Consider the following 19,601-nt stretch of genomic DNA (forward strand, 5'->3'; position numbering starts at 1 on the left):
GTGGAAAATTCCACGCATAAGTACTTATCACAAACTTTGTTTTGAGCACAAAATTATTTAAAATGTTGCATAAAATTACCTTCAGGCTATTTGTATAAGGTATATGTGAAACATATATGCGAAACACAAATAAATTATGTGTTTACACTAGAGACCCATCCCCAAGTTATCTCATTATGTACTTGCAAATTTTCCAAAATCCAGAAAAAAAATTGCTGAAACCCAAAATACTTCTGGTCCCAAGCATTTCAGACACTCAACCAACATTCATGATGAGTCTAAGTATACACGATTGTAATGATCTCCTTCAAACATCACTAGCTCTTTTCTACCTAAAGACTTTTGCATCAGCAGTTCTGTTTATATGGAGGGCTTTTTCCCTTGTTTCCCATGCTGGCTTCTTGTTTTTATTCAAATTTCAATTGAGTTACCTGCTCAATGATGGCTTCAAGATTACCTAATATAAAATATTCACCTAGTCAATTTCAACCATATTATTCTATTTTAATTTTCTCCATATCATCACTTAATTTTTTATTGTAAAACTCCCATCACTGGAATGTAAACATCACCCTTGTTCTCCATTGTTTCCAGCACCTTGATCAGGGCCAGGCATATAATAAGTGCTTTAAAAAACATTTGCTAAATTAATGAACTAGTCTGTTCAGGTTGTAATGAAAGAACCAGAGAAAAAGAGGGAGATTCAAAATTTCAGTTTTGGAAAAAATGCCTTCCCCTGCCCTACCTAGGTCCTAAACCAGTATACCTATTTCAGTAGACTCAGACCTCCCAACTGGTATAGTTTGAGTATAGTCCTGCTATTTTAGATCTGACATCCATTGTTACTTAGGATAAGATATGGTCACCCACATGTCTCCTATAGTGCAAGCTTTCTCTGCCTAGCCCTTTGTATCTTTCCCTTTTCCTAAATCCTGCTGGCTGCAGCACTGCTAAACACTACTGCTGGCCAGGGAAGGTGGCTCACACCTGTAATCCCAGCACTTTGGGAAGCTGAGGCAGTTGGATCACCTGAGGTGAGAAGTTCAAGACCAGCCTGGCCAACATGGCGAAAACTCATCTCTACTAAAAATACAAAAATTAGCCAGGTGTGATGACGTGCACCTGTAATCCCAGCTACTTGGGAGGCTGAGGCAGGAGAATTGCTTGAACCCTGGAGGCAGAGGTTGCAGTGAGCTGAGATCATGCCATTACACTCCAGCCTGGGTGACAGAGTGAGACTCTGTCTCAAAAAACAAAAATAAAAATAAATTTATTTATTAGGTACCACCCATCAAATTAGGGCTGTGCGGATATCAATACTCCCCCAGTTTGAGTCCTTTTTGAATACTAATTTAGACCACTGTTCCCACCCCTACCCATGCCTGCAGCTGGGTTCATTCCCAGAGTCTTTTTCTTTCCACCATCCCTTGCTGCTGAGATCCTAACATTCTTTACAGTTAGGCCCATAAAGTTAGGATCCTTAGAAAAGGAAAAGGAATTGTAGAACTGGAATGCAAAACTGCCTTTGAGGTTTATACAGACCCTATGTAACTTGTATGAATAGCCCTGCCTTTGAGTGTTAACTTTTAAGTTTAATAACATTCTCTATTTTGGTTATTGTCATGGTATTGAGCAATATTTCATGTCTAGGTAGGTGCCCTAATAGATATTATTCAATGATGCTAATACAAAGCCAATATTATGGTATCTGTCTGATGCTCCATTGCCACATAAATAACCTCTGCAAAGCTTAGTGCCTTTTCATAACAATTATTTTATTCACAGTTCTGCAGTTCGGTTAGGGCTTGATGGGAAAGCTTGTCTGTTCTCCATACAGCATCAGCAGAGGAGGCTTGACATCTTAAAGCATGGTTCTGTGTTCCAAGAGCAACCATCTCAAAAGACAAAAATTGGAAGCTGCCAGAAAAGAGCACAGTATTGTTTCTGTATTATATAGGTCAAACAGTCATGAAGCTGAGATTCAAGAACAGACATAGATGCCACCTCTAGATGGGAATACCATATTTTAATATAGTATTAATATTGCCAAGAATTTTAGGGCCATGTCACCTTAGATATTCAGCATTTCATTTTTTAAACAAAATAAAATATATGACAAAAAAATCAAAGAAGAAAACCTATAAGGTCAGATCATAGTGAAAATTAGAACACCATGTGCGCCGGGCGCGGTGGCTCAAGCCTGTAATCCCAGCACTTTGGGAGGCCGAGACGGGTGGATCACGAGGTCAGGAGATCGAGACCATCCTGGCTAACACAGTGAAACCCCGTCTCTACTAAAAATACAAAAAACTAGCCGGGCGACGTGGCGGGCGCCTGTAGTCCCAGCTACTCGGGAGGCTGAGGCAGGAGAATGGCATATACCCGGGGGGCGGAGCTTGCAGTGAGCTGAGATCCGGCCATTGCACTCCAGCCTGGGAGACAGAGCCAGACTCCGTCTCAAAAAAAAAAAAAAAAAAAAGAACACCATGTGCACAAAAGAAATATTTTTTAAAAAATCACTTGACTCTGGGAAAGCTGGCAACATTTCAGACCACTACAGTGGCATTTAACCTAATTACTGTGAAACATCAAATTGGAAGCCAACTGAGGATTACCTGAATGGCCTCAAAAAGTTAACAAAACTATTAAGACAACTTACTGTTGTTAACTTAAGCCTCTGAAAAACAGGGAAAAGAAGTAAATGCCTAACTATTTTCTACAGTTAGCTTTTTTGTTTTAAAAACATTTCAGTTTGGTCTTGTGGGCAACTTAAACAATATTATGGACTTAAAATAACAACAACAAAAAACCAAAATGCCAGAGCAAAGTAATGTTTACTTTGTGTGGTGTACGTGGTATTTGGATAAAATGAAAATATATGTGTTCAATTAACTGTGGATTCTGGTATTCTGAAGTTAAAATGTTTTTTTCATCTTAGAGAAAAAAATAGCAGGAATAAGAAGGTTTTACAGTTTCCATTATTCACTGTATCTAAGCTCTTCTATAAACAAAACAGAAGCTTTGACCTGGTAAGAAATGTGATTATACTTTCTTCAACTTTTGTCCCTCAACCCAACATCTTGCCTAAACAGTTTTTAAAAGATGCTTTAGAATTAGATATGGAAGGGTGAAAGGTGCATGCTGTTTTTAGTCAGCATCTGCAGTACTGTAACATGAAAGATCTTTCCAATCTATTTTCATTTCTTTTTTTTTTTTTTTAATTATACTTTAAGTTCTAGGGTACATGTGCATAACGTGCAGGTTTGTTACATATGTATACTTGTGCCATGTTGGTGTGCTGCACCCATCAACTCGTTAGCACCCATCAATTCATCATTTATATCAGGTATAACTCCCAATGCAATCCCTCCCCCCTCCCCCCCCATGATAGGCCCCAGTGTGTGATGTTCCCCTTCCCGAGTCCAAGTGATGTCATTGTTCAGTTCCCACCTATGAGTGAGAACATGCGGTGTTTGGTTTTCTGTTCTTGTGATAGTTTGCTAAGAATGATGGTTTCCAGCTGCATCCATGTCCCTACAAAGGACGCAAACTCATCCTTTTTTATGGCTGCATAATATTCCATGGTGTATATGTGCCACATTTTCTTAATCCAGTCTGTCACAGATGGACATTTGGGTTGATTCCAAGACTTTGCTATTGTGAATAGTGCCGCAATAAACATACGTGTGCATGTGTCTTTATAGCAGCATAATTTATAATCCTTTGGGTATATACCCAGTAGTGGGATGGCTGGGTCATATGGTACATCTAGCTCTAGATCCTTGAGGAATCGCCATACTGTTTTCCATAATGGTTGAACTAGTTTACAATCCCACCAACAGTGTAAAAGTGTTTCTATTTCTCCACATCCTCTCCAACACCTGTTGTTTCCTGACTTTTTAATGATTGCCATTCTAACTGGTGTGAGATGGTATCTCATTGTGGTTTTGATTTGCATTTCTCTGATGGCCAGTGATGATGAGCATTTTTTCATGTGTCTGTTGGCTGTATGAATGTCTTCTTTTGAGAAATGTCTGTTCATATCCTTTGCCCACTTTTTGATGGGGTTGTTTGTTTTTTTCTTGTAAATTTGTTTGAGTTCTTTGTAGATTCTGGATATTAGCCCTTTGTCAGATGAGTAGATTGCAAAAATTGTCTCCCATTGTGTAGGTTGCCTTTTCACTCTGATGGTAGTTTCTTTTGCTGTGCAGAAGCTCTTTATTTTAATTATATCCCATTTGTCAATTTTGGCTTTTGCTGCCATTGCTTTTGGTGTTTTAGATTTACAATCTATTTTCATTTCTTTCCTTCTGGATAATCCGATTTTGCAACAAATTGATTGCTCAACCTCTCCATGTCACTTTTCAATAAAATCAAAAAGGTTGTTACAGTCCCAAGGTGGGGAAATGGTCCCTTTCTGGAAAGGGTGAGACCCAAAGGTCAGTTCATTAAACAGAGTGACTTAGGAGACCTCTAATGCCTTAGCAATATATTCTAAAATCCTGACATTCGAAACTTAAATTGATCCTTTCACTGATAAACCTACTCTTGAAAATTTTATTTAGAGGAAAAACTGAAGTAAAATGCATTTTACAACTGACTCTGAATAATTAAATTTTTCCCTAAGATATAATTACTAGGGAATCCCTCATTTTCCTGTTGGAAAACACCTCATTTCCTTGAACTCTTACACATGAAAAAGACACCAGCATTGAAATTCTGGCATCACAATTAATTAAAAGCATCTATCTAAGACAGACATAACAGATCATATTGAAAAGAAGACTGAACTTGGCATTAGAAACCTACCTTAGAGTACCAGCTTCACCACTGACCAGTTGCATGTCTTTGAAGAAGTGCGAAGTTTGAGCAACCTAGTTAGCAGTGTCCTCATTTGTCAAATAAGAAAAATGTCATCTACTCTAACAACCTGACAGAGTTTTGAGGTTAGATGGTGTATCAAATATGTAAGTACTTAATATATTGCAAAGCATCATATAAGCAGAAAGTATCCATTTTAGGAACTTCAATGAAACATATATGGATTTTTGTAAGTTGTGGCTGTTAAAATTTCTTTTAAGAACATTGTACAATGTGACTAATAAAATACATTTTCTAAGCACAAATATAATGTTTTGTACTAATTAAACAAAATATATGCTCATTAAGGATAGAAACTACGAGTTATATATCTTTATGTCCCTAACATTTTAGAGAACAGTTCTATATAGGCCAAGTTGGTTGTTTGATGTGTTGAATGCATGACTGAGAAAGATACTTTTGAGGTCATTATTCCTCAATTTGGAAGTATAAATTAGCCATTTTTAACATTATGAATTCCAGTGAATTCTGCTGTCTTTTTGATTGTTGAACATTCTAATAGTATATATAACAAAATTATAAGAGTAAAAATGCCATCACACTGTTAAGCTGTTGATGATTTCATAGACTGAACTATGGGGTTTGTGAATGGGGGATTGTATCATATTATTAGCATACACTGTTACAAGAAAGTTGTCACACTGAGATCAGTGCAGCTAAGAGGATTAGTGATAGTAGCCTCCAATTGACTTTAAAAATGTAAAATTAAAATAACTATTCTAGACTTTTAGTATTTTCAACAAGTTATCTCCAAAATTTAAACAAAGTTGCCCTAACCTACAGTGTAAACTTTATGTTGCTGCCTAATTTCATGTATTTTCTCAGGAGTTTCTTTAGGAATTCTGTACTTCCATTCTAGCTTTTGAAGTCTACTCATACAGCTTTAAATCGCTGTTTTCTTATTCTCTCACAAAAGTTTTCAGAAACTTTTCTATCCCTACTTAAAATACTGTTTTATAGTTGACTTCTTTTACTGTTTTGACAAATGCATGCATAGCATTGATAGCTAACTTATTTTCACAGTTAGTACCTGCAAAAATTAGCACAATGCCTTGAAATGCAGTTTGTCATAATTGCAGAGAAAATTCATTCATTAAACTTTTATTGAGAACCTTTTATGTGCTTATCAGTCTCCTGGTAATCTTTTCATTTAATTGGGCCCAAGTTTATGCAGTTCCAGTAAAAAATATTCATATCTATTTCAGGGAGACAAAAGCAATTTCAGCTAACGGTTTTTTGAGGAGTCATTTTAATGAATTATACTTAGGTATCATTTTATAATAAATTGTTTCATTGGTTAACAATAATAGACTATAGTATAAAAGATTTGTTATTTTGGGTAGTAACAAAGAGTTTGAAAAAGTAACTTTTTTCTCTTTTGTCTTTAAAAAAATTGTTATTATGACAAAAGACATGTTTTAAATTCATCCTGGAATAAGGAAAGGTGATGGGGTTCCTAAAGTTTTAAAGCAAGGAGATAGGTTTTAAGCAAAGGGAACAAATTATGTAAAGGAACTAACTCATAAGGTGTGACACATTCAAAGAAATGTCACTTGTGTAGAGAGGCTGAAACAATGGGCAAATACCAAAAGTAGCAGATAAGGTTAGCAAATTAATCAGGGTCCAGATCATTAAAGGCCTTGCTTTCTTGCCAAGACATCAATATTTTTTTCTTAAGGCAGAGAGGAGCCTGTAAAGGTATTTAAGCAAAGGAGAGATACTTTAATGGGTAGATTTGGAAGGGACTTTAGTAATATACTGAGGAAAAGCATGCTAAATGATTAGCTATGGAACAACGAGACAGAATGTGGTGAGCATAGTGCATCGGGGGTATAAGAAGGGAAGAGGAGCCTGAGAAGGAGAGTGAGGAGAATTCGACAGGGGTTCAAAAGATTTCTTGATCTAGAACAGTGGGGTTCAAAATAATTCAATGAGTTCAATTGATTCAATTTTATTTTTTAATTAAATCACTTAATGGCAGAGAGCATCAATTGGGGTTCAATGCTCAGATAATTTTATGGATAATCCTATCTAATTTGCAGATATACTATATCCAGAATAAAAATGATGCAGACTAACATTATAAAAGAACACCTTAGTTTGTAATAATGTAAAATTAACAGTGCTGTCTATTCAGATTGAACTTGTCCCTAAGCAGCTCTAAGCACATTAAATATGAAAGCAAGGCCATGTTTTTGGTAAGACACAGAGAAGCAAACAATAAGCAATGTCATTTCCTATCTGGCTGTGTCTGCCTGTATTTTCACATCAATCTGATGTTCTCCTACTTCCCCCATTGATCTCTCATTTTTAGGTGCAAATGAGTTAATTGTAGTTTTCTCCTAAATACGTCATATTGTTCTTGGCACGCCTTCCCCGTCCCCATTCTATCTGGTAAGTTTCTGATCCTCCTTAAATGCCCAAGTCTCTGTAAAGGCCATTCTAATGTCTCAAGACATTTCTACTTTATCTTCAATGCACATACTTTTGCACATAATTAACACACACTTTCTTCTTAAATATGCTGTTAACTTCTTAAGGACAGAAACTATGTCTTCTTATTCATTTCTGTTGAGATGTGTCCTCTGCATATAGATGCATATTGGGCATGTAAGCAGGTACTTGCTTATTGTTCCAAGCATGAAAACCATAGCAACTGTGGGGATAGAACCTCGGCTTTGCTGTTGATTGCTCTATAAAGCATGATAAATGACCATTCATCGGCTTGTCTTTCTTAATGCTGTTAATCAGACCTCTGTTGAAAACATTAACATTTGTGGTTGTCGCTTTCCCTCTCACTTGTTCAAGGTTCTATTAGTGCCACCTTATCTATTCAGTTGTCTAACACCTTCTCTAAAAGAGTGGTGTATACAACATTGAACTCTGTTGAAAAAATTTGCTTTGCTCTCAATTTTTTTTACCTTTTCGGTGTGTTTTTAAAAGCTCTAAACATAGTTTTAGCTTTCTTCTTTGTTTCCATATTAAAAAAAAAAACACAGAATATTGTTGGTGTGCTGTATCTCAAACAAATGTTTTGAAAACAAAACAGCAAAAGAATATTTAGTAAAAACATCTAATGTGTATCCATACACTCTTTTATAAGTAAGTTATAACTTGTAAGATACTTACTATTTCAAGCTAAGAAACAAAAAATTTAGAGCTGCCTGATTTGGGACATAAATTACTACACTGAACACGTGTGCTGGTGGTACCTGTGCACATTTTCCAGTGATTTTTTTTTCATTATTTGATGCTTTGGATGAACCAAAAATGCTGGTGTTTTAACATGGCTTCCCCCTTGCTTAAAAATTGGCTCCTTTACCCCTGTACTTTATTTTCCAGCAATGCAAACCACACTGAAGTGTCTAATCAAGTACCTCCTAACTGGAATTAGACAAAGAAAAAACTCATTTGCGGAAGAATTGCATTGCAGAACAAATGACATCATTTGTATTAAAACATTCTACGCTTAGATTTCTTTTTCCATGACACTAGAGATCCCTCATTTTTAGCAAGCTAAAAATAGATTGTAATTTTATGCTTGTAAATAATGTCTCATGCACAAGGATACTGGATAAAAATAGAAAGTAGGATTTGATTTTTAAATTAATACTGTATCCCAAAATACCACTTCTTTACCTTATTGAATATATTTGAGATCCTGCTCATATTTCCTGGAGCTTCATAATATTTATAGAACTAGAATGGGCAAAGAGAATGCTTTATTAGAGGCAGCTTTTCCATAAAGCATCTGAGCACCTTGCTGCTGTATTTTTAGCTCAATCTCTGTGAATATTATGTGCAGCGTATGGTCTCTCAACTTAAACACAACCCTGAAAAGTGCCTCTTTTCCTTCAACCTTCATTTCAACATGTATTTATGTGCAAAGATGCGTATTAGCAAAAAAAACAGATCTCCATCAGCATTTGCTTTTGAAACAGACCTAAGGAAGTTAGGTAACTCTAAATTTCTAATAAAAATGTGGTATAGAACTTGATATTAGATATTTGATTTAATAATTGTTTTCCTATCTCCTTACTCTTAACAAAAACATTCCTTTTAACTTTCTTTTATGAAAATTCTTTGGCTAGGAACTGTTAAGAAATCTACAAACAGAGCAAAGACAGAAATGTTCGTGCTCAATCCTTACTTCATGGTGACTCCCTTTAATAACGGTATTTTTGACTCTAGGTCTCCAAAGAGCCCCAAAGTACTTTTCTTTTTGCCTTCTGACACCTCCTTTCCTCCCCGCTTCTTTCTTTCTCCTGCAAATTAAAACTGCATTGCCATAAAAATATAAGGCATATTTGAATGAATAGAAAGATGGATAGAAGTATGATAAATCAAGTATAATAAGTTGTTAATGGTAGAATCTAGGTGGAGGGTATAAAGGCATTCACTCTAAGATTCTTTCAGTTTTGCTAGATGCTTGAAAGTTGTCATAACAAAAATCTCTTAGGAGTGGTTACCCATGAAGGGTGGGATTACAGCTTTTACTTATTCTGTGTTTAAATATTGTACACTTATTAGAGAAAAATGAAGATAATTCTTTTAAAAGCTACACGAATCTGTTTTCACGAATGAAGTCATCAGACTGTTGACTTAAATATTCTTCATATTTGAAGTTTACATTCATCCATGCTAAATAAGGATGTGACAAAAGAATCAGTTGTGTATGATGCTCACATCATACAATAGGAAATTGGGTACTTCAATTATAGTATAGTCAATGGAATACTATGCAGCCATTAAAATATATAGATAGAAACAAATGCATTGACATGGAAAGATATTTATAATATTTCATATTTTGTAATATAACATTTTATATTTTATACCTAGCTAGAACACATAAAATCTATGAATATAACTGAAAGTAACCAGACATATAAAATGTTATCTCTGAATTATGATGCTATAAATTTTTCTTATATAAATTTATTTACATTTAAAAATCTTTCCTAAAATAATATTTTCCTGTGCTTTTTAACTTAGTAACATAAGAGAGAAGGAAAACAGAAAAGAGAAGAAAAGAAAAAGGTCATGCCATTTTTCTGGGAAAAAGGAGCAAGGAAACCTCAGTATGTTTAATTTTTTATCAAACCAAAAAGATTATCTGGATTTTCCCTTTTATCTATATCATGGAAATCTGGTGTCTTACATTTTCTAAATTTTGCTCTTGTAAAGAATGCACTTGAAATATATAAAAACAAATAATTTCATTCATTCTTCTGAAGATATTTTCATGGACTTGACTAGTGGTTTTGAAAGGAAAGTTAAGATGTTTTTATGTTGTGGGGCCCCAGGCATTTCATACTTGGATATGCCCTATCTTGAATCTCTAATTGCATTATATTTCTATGTCTGACTCACGAGGAAAAGAAGCTTCAAAGCAGAAAACAGAAAATCCAATTTCTCTCTAAATACAATAACCATTTATTTATTTCAGATAATGTAACACCTATGTTTCAGGGTTTCCCAGTGTCCTACACAGAAGAATCAAGAGTTCAAGGATGTGTCAATTAAGCAATACAAATATTTTTAATGGTTATGGATCTCTCTATAAGGAGATTAAGCAATGTGTTAAAATTAGGTACTCTTTAAAATATGTCTCTGAAAAAAGATAAAGGGAGAAGACAATTACTGTTATTTTTTCCATTCTGCCAACATTTATTGGATACTTGGTTTATGACCCTAAATTTAGTGTTTCAGTTATTGTTTCCACGCTTTAAAAGACATATTTTTCCCCATAGATTTTCTTTCAATGGCTATTGAAAGAAATGTTGAATAGACATAAAAGTAAAACAAGCAAAAATAAAGTTCATCTCAGGTTCTAGTCCTGTAGTCCTCATAGTCTGTTATATGGAATTCATCATTTATGCTTTTATATGTATGTTTGTGTGTGTATGCTCCCCACCTTCCTCCTCCTCTGTGCTGGTAGCCTATTTTAAGTGTGTCTTCTTGTTCCCTTAAAATATATAATGGTTTGTGTTCTTTATGTCTTGTCTTTCTCAGGTAAAATGTCCAGTGATCGAGCTTTGAGGAAGCAGCAACAGTTGAACAACCTTGTCTATGTGGTAAAAAATCAGGCCAAACCTGGTGACAGAATTGTGGATTTCTGCAGCGGTGGGGTATTATATCTCTCCTTTCATCCTTTTTAGTCTTTCTAAGATTATGAGACCTTTCTATATTACATTCAAGGTCACATTTTTATTTGGCAAGATTGTGGTTTCAGAATGAGGAAAAGCTGTGGAGACCAAAGCTAATTTGTTTGTCTCACTGACTTTTTCAGGGCCATGTTGGAATTGTCCTTGCTCACATGCTGCCATCATGTCAGGTAAAGCCAGAATAAGAGATAAAAGGAAATATTTAAAAACTATACAGTTCAGCTAGCCAAATTTGGTTTATCCCTGGGGTTTCTAATCACTCACCCAAGTCAAATATGTGGCACAGGCATTGTCTTTTCTTTGAAATAAACTTCCAAGACTCAGAATCTTAAGGGAAAAAAAGTAAAGTAAGATCATAAAACAGTTATCAGTTTTTAAGAGGTTTATAGGTTTAAGTAATTTTTCAAAGAAATAGCTATTTTATTGCTAAATAAAATAATTATGATTCAACTAGTTTAATTTTCAATGTAATTTTAAATGGAAATACTGACCTCTGAAACTTGCTGAGCATGTTCTTTTGGTATCTTGATTTAGATGCATTGCATCGAAATTATAACAGTAGCAAAATTTTTTAAAGAAAAAAAAAAAAACCCCAAACCTACAATATGTGATCCATCAAAATGCTTTGCTTTTCTTATTCTCATTAAGTCATTGTCCATATGGATGCTTATTGTTGCAAATTTTAAAAATGCAAACAAAATTTTCCCTTGCTTTCACTCAATATTGTCTCATAAATGTTTTTCCCTATTGCTAATAGTTTTACATATCATCATATTTCAGAGAGTACCAAATATATTTTCAAGTAAATATATCATAATGTATTCAATCATTGCCACAATTTCTTAGAATTTTGTGCTGATTTTAGTCCTCTGCCATGTTAAATCAGTTCCTCACTGTGACCACTTTTTAGCATGAAAGTCTGTTTATTTTTATTTTTGTTTTGTTTTGTTTTTAATACAAACTCAACTGCAACAGAGTCTTTGCTGTGAGCCCTCTGGAAGGTGTGAACTAATTATAGTGAATACTTCCGGGAGAAAAAAAATGTGGAAGAATTAGTAGACTGGCCAGAATAACATGTAACAGAATGATGACAAGGGGACAGGGAACAGCATTCTTTTATTTTTCTTTGCTTAGAGAATAAATAGGAAAATAAATAAGGAATCCTGGGAGAAGAGGCAGGTGTTTGTTTTATTATTAAGTAAAGCAACACTTTTGTGATTGAGTAGGAGGAAGAGAGCTCACAGGGTAAAATTCTGAGAAGCGGAGTCAGGGATGTAATATCTTTTCTTCCCTTATGAATATTTCTGGAAGCTTAGAAAGGTTCAAACCAAAAATGAGTAATCTTGTCTAGAATAGAGTCAGGAAAGCCTTTCATATCAAGTATCAGGTTTTTTAAACAGATTTTTTCTTACAGACAAGCATAAGAACAAAATAAGAACTAGGAATGATAGTGATGAAAGTGACTTAATTCTTTTCATTTTTCTCCATTCAAACCATCTTCTCTGCCTAGATTATCACTGGAGGCTCCTAACTGGTTTCTCTGCCCTCTGGCCTTGCTCCCACCAATCTATACCATACATTACAGACTGTGCCCTGGAAATTGTGTACCAATTTTCTCAGTTCTCCAAACACGCCAAATTCTTTGTCATCTTGGGCCTTCATGTGTGTTTCTCTCCCTAAAATACTCTTCCATTCCCCCAACTGATTTGTATTCATTTTTTAGGCCTCAGTTAATATATTACTTCCCCATGTCATCAAGTTTGAGTGCTCCTGTTGACATCGTTTGTCTTTCATTTAACGCTTATCACACTGTATTATTATTATTTTTTGATGTTTTGTTTTTGTTTTTTTTTGTTTGGTTGGTTGGTTGGTTGTTTTTTTTGTTTTGTTTTTGTTTTTGTTTTTTTGGTGGTTTTTTTTGAGACAGATTCTCCCTGTGACGCCCAGGCTGGAGTACAGTGGTGCGATCTCAGCTCACTGTAACCTCTGCTTCCTGAGTTCAAGTGATTATCCTGCCTCTGCCTCCCGAATAACTGGGACTACAGGCGCACACTACTGCACCCAGCTAATTTTTGTATTTTTAGTAGAGACAGAGTTTCACCATATTGGCCAGGCTAGTCTAGAATTCCTGACCTCAAATGATCTGCCTGCCTCGGCCTCCCAAAGTGTTGGGATTACAGGCGTGAGCCACCACACCTGGCCTACACTGTATTATTATTGCTTGTTTCACTTATATCACTATGCTATAAGAATAGTTCAAGGACCTTTAATTTTTCCTTTCTGTACCAGATTATGTGACATACTTCCTGCCACAGAATAGAGAGAGGCTCAATATAATACGTTCTACATTATTAAAGCTATGAAATATAGTAATAATGCTTTGCCTAATGTCTGAGTTATGTTACTAAATATACTATTGTTTTCTGGGTAAAATCTAGGTTACATTAATAGAAAACAAGGAATTATCATTAATTCGTGCTAAGAAGAGAAGTGATGAACTGGGTTTAAGCAACATTTGGTTCATTCAAGCAAATATGGAATATTTTACTGGGATGTTTAATATTGGAGTAAGTAATCAAGTAATTTCAATTTCTTTAGCTAAATAAGAAAAATTACATGCCTTAGAGTAAATAATAAAGATAATTTTGTGTTCTTTGCTAAACAAATAAATCTATAATTTTGTATACTTATATTATCTATGAAATATAGCATATTAGTGAATATTATTTTATTCAGAGCACTTCATCATTACATAATAGAGATAACATTGGCTACTCTATCAGACCAGAACTTTATTTTCTTCACTACAGAATCCCCAGTAGCAAGTGCTTAAAACTGGTTAATAATTGAGTAATTGATTCTGATGAACATGACTTGCCTTGGTTTATTCTGCATTTCTAGAAGACAATGAAGGAAAAGAAAAAAGAAGAAAAGAAAAGAAAAATAACTTGTTAGTAATCTCTAAATACAAGCATTGCCTTGTGAGGTTTTTTAGCTAAGATTTTATATTTACATGTATTTTCAGATTCCAAGAGAGAAAGTATATTGATCGTGTTTCTAAACCTTTGGATCAAATTGTTATTATTTGATATTATGAAAAATCCCTAAGATATGTATTTCTGCCTGAGCATTAAACCCCAGGGTTTTATTCTTTCTTGTAGAATTTGAGTTTTATGAACATGTTAGTGTTGCTGCTATTTCTATTTGCTTTAAATAATTTTTTTTCTGATTTTGATAGGAATATACATTTTGATAGTAATACAGAAAAATATATAATAATATAAAGAAGAAATAACCTATAATATGCCTATTATCAAGTGACAAATACTATCAAAAATCTTTAGTGTTTATATATTTATGCACGCATATAAATGCATATTTTACACATATATGAACATTGTTAAGACTATACTACATAGATCCTGCATTGACTGAATACAGTCTTTTACCTTTTTAATCATACTTTTATTTTCTCATTGTTATAATGCAATTATTACTATGATGGATATTTTGTGCATCCTTTAAGAATTTTGATGCATTCGCCAAACCACTTTCCAGGAAGGTTCTTAACTGACATCCTTTCTAATTACATATGTTCATATAAACATGCGGTTGTCTAGGTAGAACTATTATCAACTTAAGTAATTCAGACCTTTTATAGTATTTCTGATTTTTACCCAGTGAAGTTTACTTCTTAAATATTGACTACTGCAAATTTTGGGGTTTACTGTAATTTTTTTCCAACCTAAAAAGTATGCTATTTGTTTCCTTTGTAGACACGATCTACAGTTTACTTCTGTTTGTATAAGCCTGGCTATTAATAAGGAAATTCAGGAAAATGTAGACATGTAATCTAGAAAATTCAAATTAAAAATATACCTGTACAGCTTTAACTTTACATAAATGTTGAGGTAAAGTTTAGAGCTTCTCCCATGAAACAAGCCATTAAACCAGTCCAGGTATTACTAGTACACCAGACAGAATGGTAGCAAGTAAATGTGGACTGCTACACATTTATTTACCTTGCAAAGCATGGAATTTCCAGCCTATGTCTGGTTCATCTGTCTCTTGGCCCTTCATGACTTACAGATACGAAATCACTCTAGCATATTCTTGTAACTTCCAAGTGTATAATTTACTAACGCCAACTAAAAATGTATATATCTCTTTGGAAGTGAAATTTTTCTCTGCATTTCGTAATACATTTATAATGACTTTTTTCCTTTCATAATTACCCTGGTCAAGGTGTATAGAAAATGGATTAAAATTGCTTAGAAGGTTAAATTAAAAGTAGATTCACTCTGAAGAATATAATTTGCCTAGGAGAGTAATTGAGGTATTGTCACTAGGTAAATCAGACTAAATGTATCAGAGGTTCTAACTCCTGTGTTAAATGCATTCCAGTAAAAATAGTGTGGCTGTTCAGTAAAATACACACACACAAATTTAAAAAATAGTGTGGCTAAAGAGGAAAGCAGAATAACCAGATATTAGAAATGCATTAAAACTGCATAAATTCATGGTTTTGTGATATTTCAGTAAGGGCTTAGTTAGCATTTATCTTTGCTTAGTAAATGCTTTATTTTTTTCATTTATTATTTTTCTTTAGATATAAAAATTAATAGTATAAACAAGATTTTAATGAAAGAATTTTAAGACTTAGAAACAACGAAGTCTTTTTAAATTATTAAATGTTATAATATGTATATTAATACCCATGCTCTCAAACAATATTACAAATATTTATTTGCAAATAGTATTACATAAAGGGCCATGACTATGGAAAAATGATCATTTTGCATTAAAAACAAAAACTGTATGAAGGCTAAACAGCCTGCCACCAACATGTTTAGTTGGAAAATTTCAACAATAATAAACAGTCATTTCAACCAGATGATAAGGTACTGATTTCTAACAGTATTGGTGAATCCTTTCTATTCATTAACATGTATATGGAAATCTCAAAAAACAGTTTAATTTTCTAGTTATTGGTATTTGCTTTTTGCTGTTTTGCCCACAACATAATTTTTAATTATTGTTTATGACTCATAAGTGCTGACTACTTAATTATAAGCTCATTTCTATTCATATAGGTATGTTAGTATACAATTAAAAGAAGCATGCAATTATAGACTGTACTTCGTAACATTTTTGATGAGTAATTATATAATCCTTGTTTTAAAAGATAAGGACCTTGATTGAGAAATTATATATCCTGCAGGCACGCTTTCTAAAAATCATTAAGGCAAAATAGGGGACTTCTGAGATGAAAATAGCAAATAGAGGTATTTCAACCCCACTTCTCCCCGAAAACGTTCAGATCCCTAAATAAGAATAAGAATCAGAAAAATCAAACTCTATCTATGATGTAGCTATATTCAACATTCTATAACTTGAATTACAATATGAAGTGAGAAGGTGAAAAGCAGATTGAAGAAAAATGGTAAGTTATTGAGTAGAGGAGAAGGAAGATAAAGTTGAAATGCATGCCAGATGGAGTGGCAAGAAGGCTGTCAGGATGCAAACCACTTTGCTCCCACAGAATCCCAGAAAAGTTTAGGAATTCAGGACATGTGAAACCTCAGAGGAAATGAATAGGGAGGGACTGAAATCATGTTTAATTAAAAATGTTATTTAGAGACAAGATTCCTGCTCTCATCTTGTGTAAACAAGAAACTACCTCTCCCCAGCTACTAAGAGAGACAGGTATTTTATGAAGAAATTGAACCAGAGAGGCACCAAGTATAGAGATATCAGGCATAGAGAAGGGCAACGGTGATGTGCCATACCAAGAATAAGAATTAAATGAGAATCTGCATACTGACGGATAGATCTCTTCCCTACCCATCTGCCTTCTAATTCCAGAACCACAGAAACCAGGATCATTTCCACAATCATCAGGATCAAAAGATTCCCCTCTGTAGAAGCAGAACTATCCCCAGAGAAAAGAACTACAGATATTGCAGCTATAATTAAAAAAAAAAAAAAGGCACCTGTCCAGGCTTTTTGATCACCCAGTCACTAGTGAAGCCCACCAGTTTTCAAAGCCTTTCGCTTTCATTCAGAACTTCCAATCAACTTTTTAGTGGTTTACTCTTTAATATGAACAGCTAAAGGAATACCAAACATGGAAAACTTCCAAAATGGAAGATAGAGACCTATATTAGTCTGTTCTCACACAGCTAATAAAGACATACTCAAGACTGAGTAATTTATAAAGGAAAGAGGTTTAATTGATTCACAGTTCTACATGGCTAGGGAGGCCTCACAATCATGGAGGAAGGCAAATGAAGAGCAAAGTCATTTCTTACATGGTGGCAGACAAGTGCATGTGCTGGGGAACTCCCCTTTATAAAACCATCAGATTTCATGAGATTTATTCACTATCATGAGAACAGCATGGGAAAGATCCATCCCCATCATTCAGTTACCTCCCACTGGGTCCCTTCCGTGACACTTGGGAAATATGGGAGCTACAATTCAAGATGAGATTTGGGTGGGGACATAGTCAAACCATATCAAGACCAAAGCAACAAACATGATAAAGGGTTTTAGTCAAGGAGAGACAAGAGAAGATAATACATTAGTGAAATAAGGATATAATAAAAAAGAAAAAGAGTGAATGATCAGAGAACAAGAAAGGATGTCTTGAAAAATAAAAGTATGTTAGCCAAAATTGAAAACAAATTAAAAATTAAGAGATAAAGTATTTTTTAAAAGAAATATAGCATACCACTTGAAAAAAAATAAAGAAGAAAAAATGAAACTGGAAAGAAGCAAATTGTTTAATTAGATATTTAGTCCAGGAATCAAATACCTCAGTAATAGCAGGACCAGAAAAAGAAAACTGGTATATGGTAGGGAGGAAAACATCAAAGAAAATATAGGAAAATGTGTTAATAATTAAGAATGCATTTCTCTTGATAAAGTTAACTTACAAAATAGCCTAAGCCAAGGCACATTGTGAAATTTCAGAACACCAAGGGTGAACAGATTTTCCCAAATGTTTCCACAGAGGGAAAAAAAAAATAGTGATATACAATAATTTATAATCAAAATGCTATCACACTTCTTAATAGTAGTGTGGAAGGCTCGATGACAGTGAAACAGCACCTCAAAAATTCTAGCAGAAAATTTCTAATCTCAAATTCTATACCTAGCTAATCCATCAATCTAGTAAAAAAAAAAAAAAAAAAAAGTAAGATAAAGAAAAATTCGACAGTCAAGGTCTCAATAAAATGGAAATTGTACGTACCCCTCTTCAGCAAGCTACTAGATAATGTGCTTCATTAAAATAGAAAGTAAATGAGAAAAAGGATTAAGTGGTATCCAATACAAGAGAAAATTTTTCAGTATCATGGGAGAGGGAAGTCTTAGGGCAAGAGCTGGGCAACAGGCACTGAGTCCATATTTTCGTAAAACGTCAGAAAGCCCAGGAAAGATGTCTCTAGGAAAGTAAAAGGGAGCTGACCACTTATTTGAACATTTTCAAACAGTGGAAAATTATATTGTAGAGCATTTTACAGAGCTTTTGGGTAGGGAACGACTTGGATGTTAAAAAAACAAGCAGATATCCAGCACTCTTCCCTCGGCTGTGAACAGTATATACAAAGCCATGAGAAAAGATGGGAAAAGGTAAGATAGTGTATAAATGTGCATAAAAAGCCAAAAGCTCTTTTCTCCTAGTAGAAAGATAATAAATAATGTCTCATATTTATATGAGATCAAGAGATATCAATATACATTCATCATATAGAAAAACAGATTTTCAGGAAGTAAACCAATGAATTGAACAGCATTGACTTTGGTACACAGATTTTCTTTCAGGGGTGTGGCAGTATGTACAAAAAAGGGGCTTTTAATATAATTGCTTACCTTTTAGCATTATTTGAATTTTAAAGCTGATTACCTATAATATTGTTGTATGAAAGTTTTAAAAGAGGGGAACAAGAGTACACAGGTGGGACTAGCCTGCTTCTCTGTCTAAGGTATCTATAGTTAAGAATCCTTCTTCGAAAAGCAACGCCAGAGATAATGATTGGGCTGGGGCAAGTTTAGAGATCATTCAGTTCAACCTTCCCCTTTTACAGGTGGAGAATTTGAGGCTACGAGAAAATAAGAGTCACCTAGCAAGTTAATGTGGGAGCGAGGTCTAGAAGTCCAGTCAGTGACTTCCTGTTTACTTCCCATATCTAAAGAAAAGAGTAAATAGAGCATAGAGAACTAAAAAAAGAAGTTTGATTTGAAGTCAGACAGATTGAGTTTAAATTTTGGCTCTTTGTTAAAAAAAAACTTAAGTTATTTCTCTTACTTGGAGCAATATTGACCAGTTTTTGTTTAAGGACTATTTGCTTGTTTTTGTTTGTGTGTTCACATCTCTTGCTCATTTTACTCTCACTTTATTGGGCTTTTTCTTTCTTTTTAGAAGTTTGTTATATATTAAGGATATAAATCTTTTGTTTGTATTGTAAGTTGTCTGTCTTTTCCCTACTTTGTCATTTGTCTTTTTACTTATGGTTTGGTTTTCTGCCAGTCTCTACTAAAAATACAAAA

At 34.1% G+C, this 19,601-nt stretch overlaps 1 protein-coding gene and 1 long non-coding RNA gene across 2 annotated transcripts in view; one reads left to right on the forward strand and one right to left on the reverse strand.

The window, feature by feature from the left end:
• GSTCD (glutathione S-transferase C-terminal domain containing) overlaps positions 1-19,601 on the forward strand; it is a 131,832-nt gene that overhangs the window by 96,766 nt on the left and 15,465 nt on the right. Inside the window, exons 6-8 of the mRNA XM_023220143.1 lie at positions 10,897-11,012; positions 11,174-11,218; positions 13,487-13,615. Coding sequence (XP_023075911.1) covers positions 10,897-11,012; positions 11,174-11,218; positions 13,487-13,615 — 290 coding nt within the window. The remainder of the gene's footprint in view (positions 1-10,896; positions 11,013-11,173; positions 11,219-13,486; positions 13,616-19,601) is intronic.
• On the reverse strand, positions 1,755-14,987 carry LOC111547993. The gene is made up of 4 exons (XR_002733292.2): positions 14,928-14,987; positions 11,313-11,375; positions 8,521-8,580; positions 1,755-1,917 (listed from the first exon to the last, which is right to left on the reverse strand). It is a non-coding gene; the product is annotated as an uncharacterized LOC111547993 (long non-coding RNA).

The sequence above is a fragment of the Piliocolobus tephrosceles genome, chromosome 3 (genome assembly GCF_002776525.5).
Source record: "Piliocolobus tephrosceles isolate RC106 chromosome 3, ASM277652v3, whole genome shotgun sequence".
In the NCBI taxonomy this organism is placed as follows: domain Eukaryota; kingdom Metazoa; phylum Chordata; class Mammalia; order Primates; family Cercopithecidae; genus Piliocolobus; species Piliocolobus tephrosceles.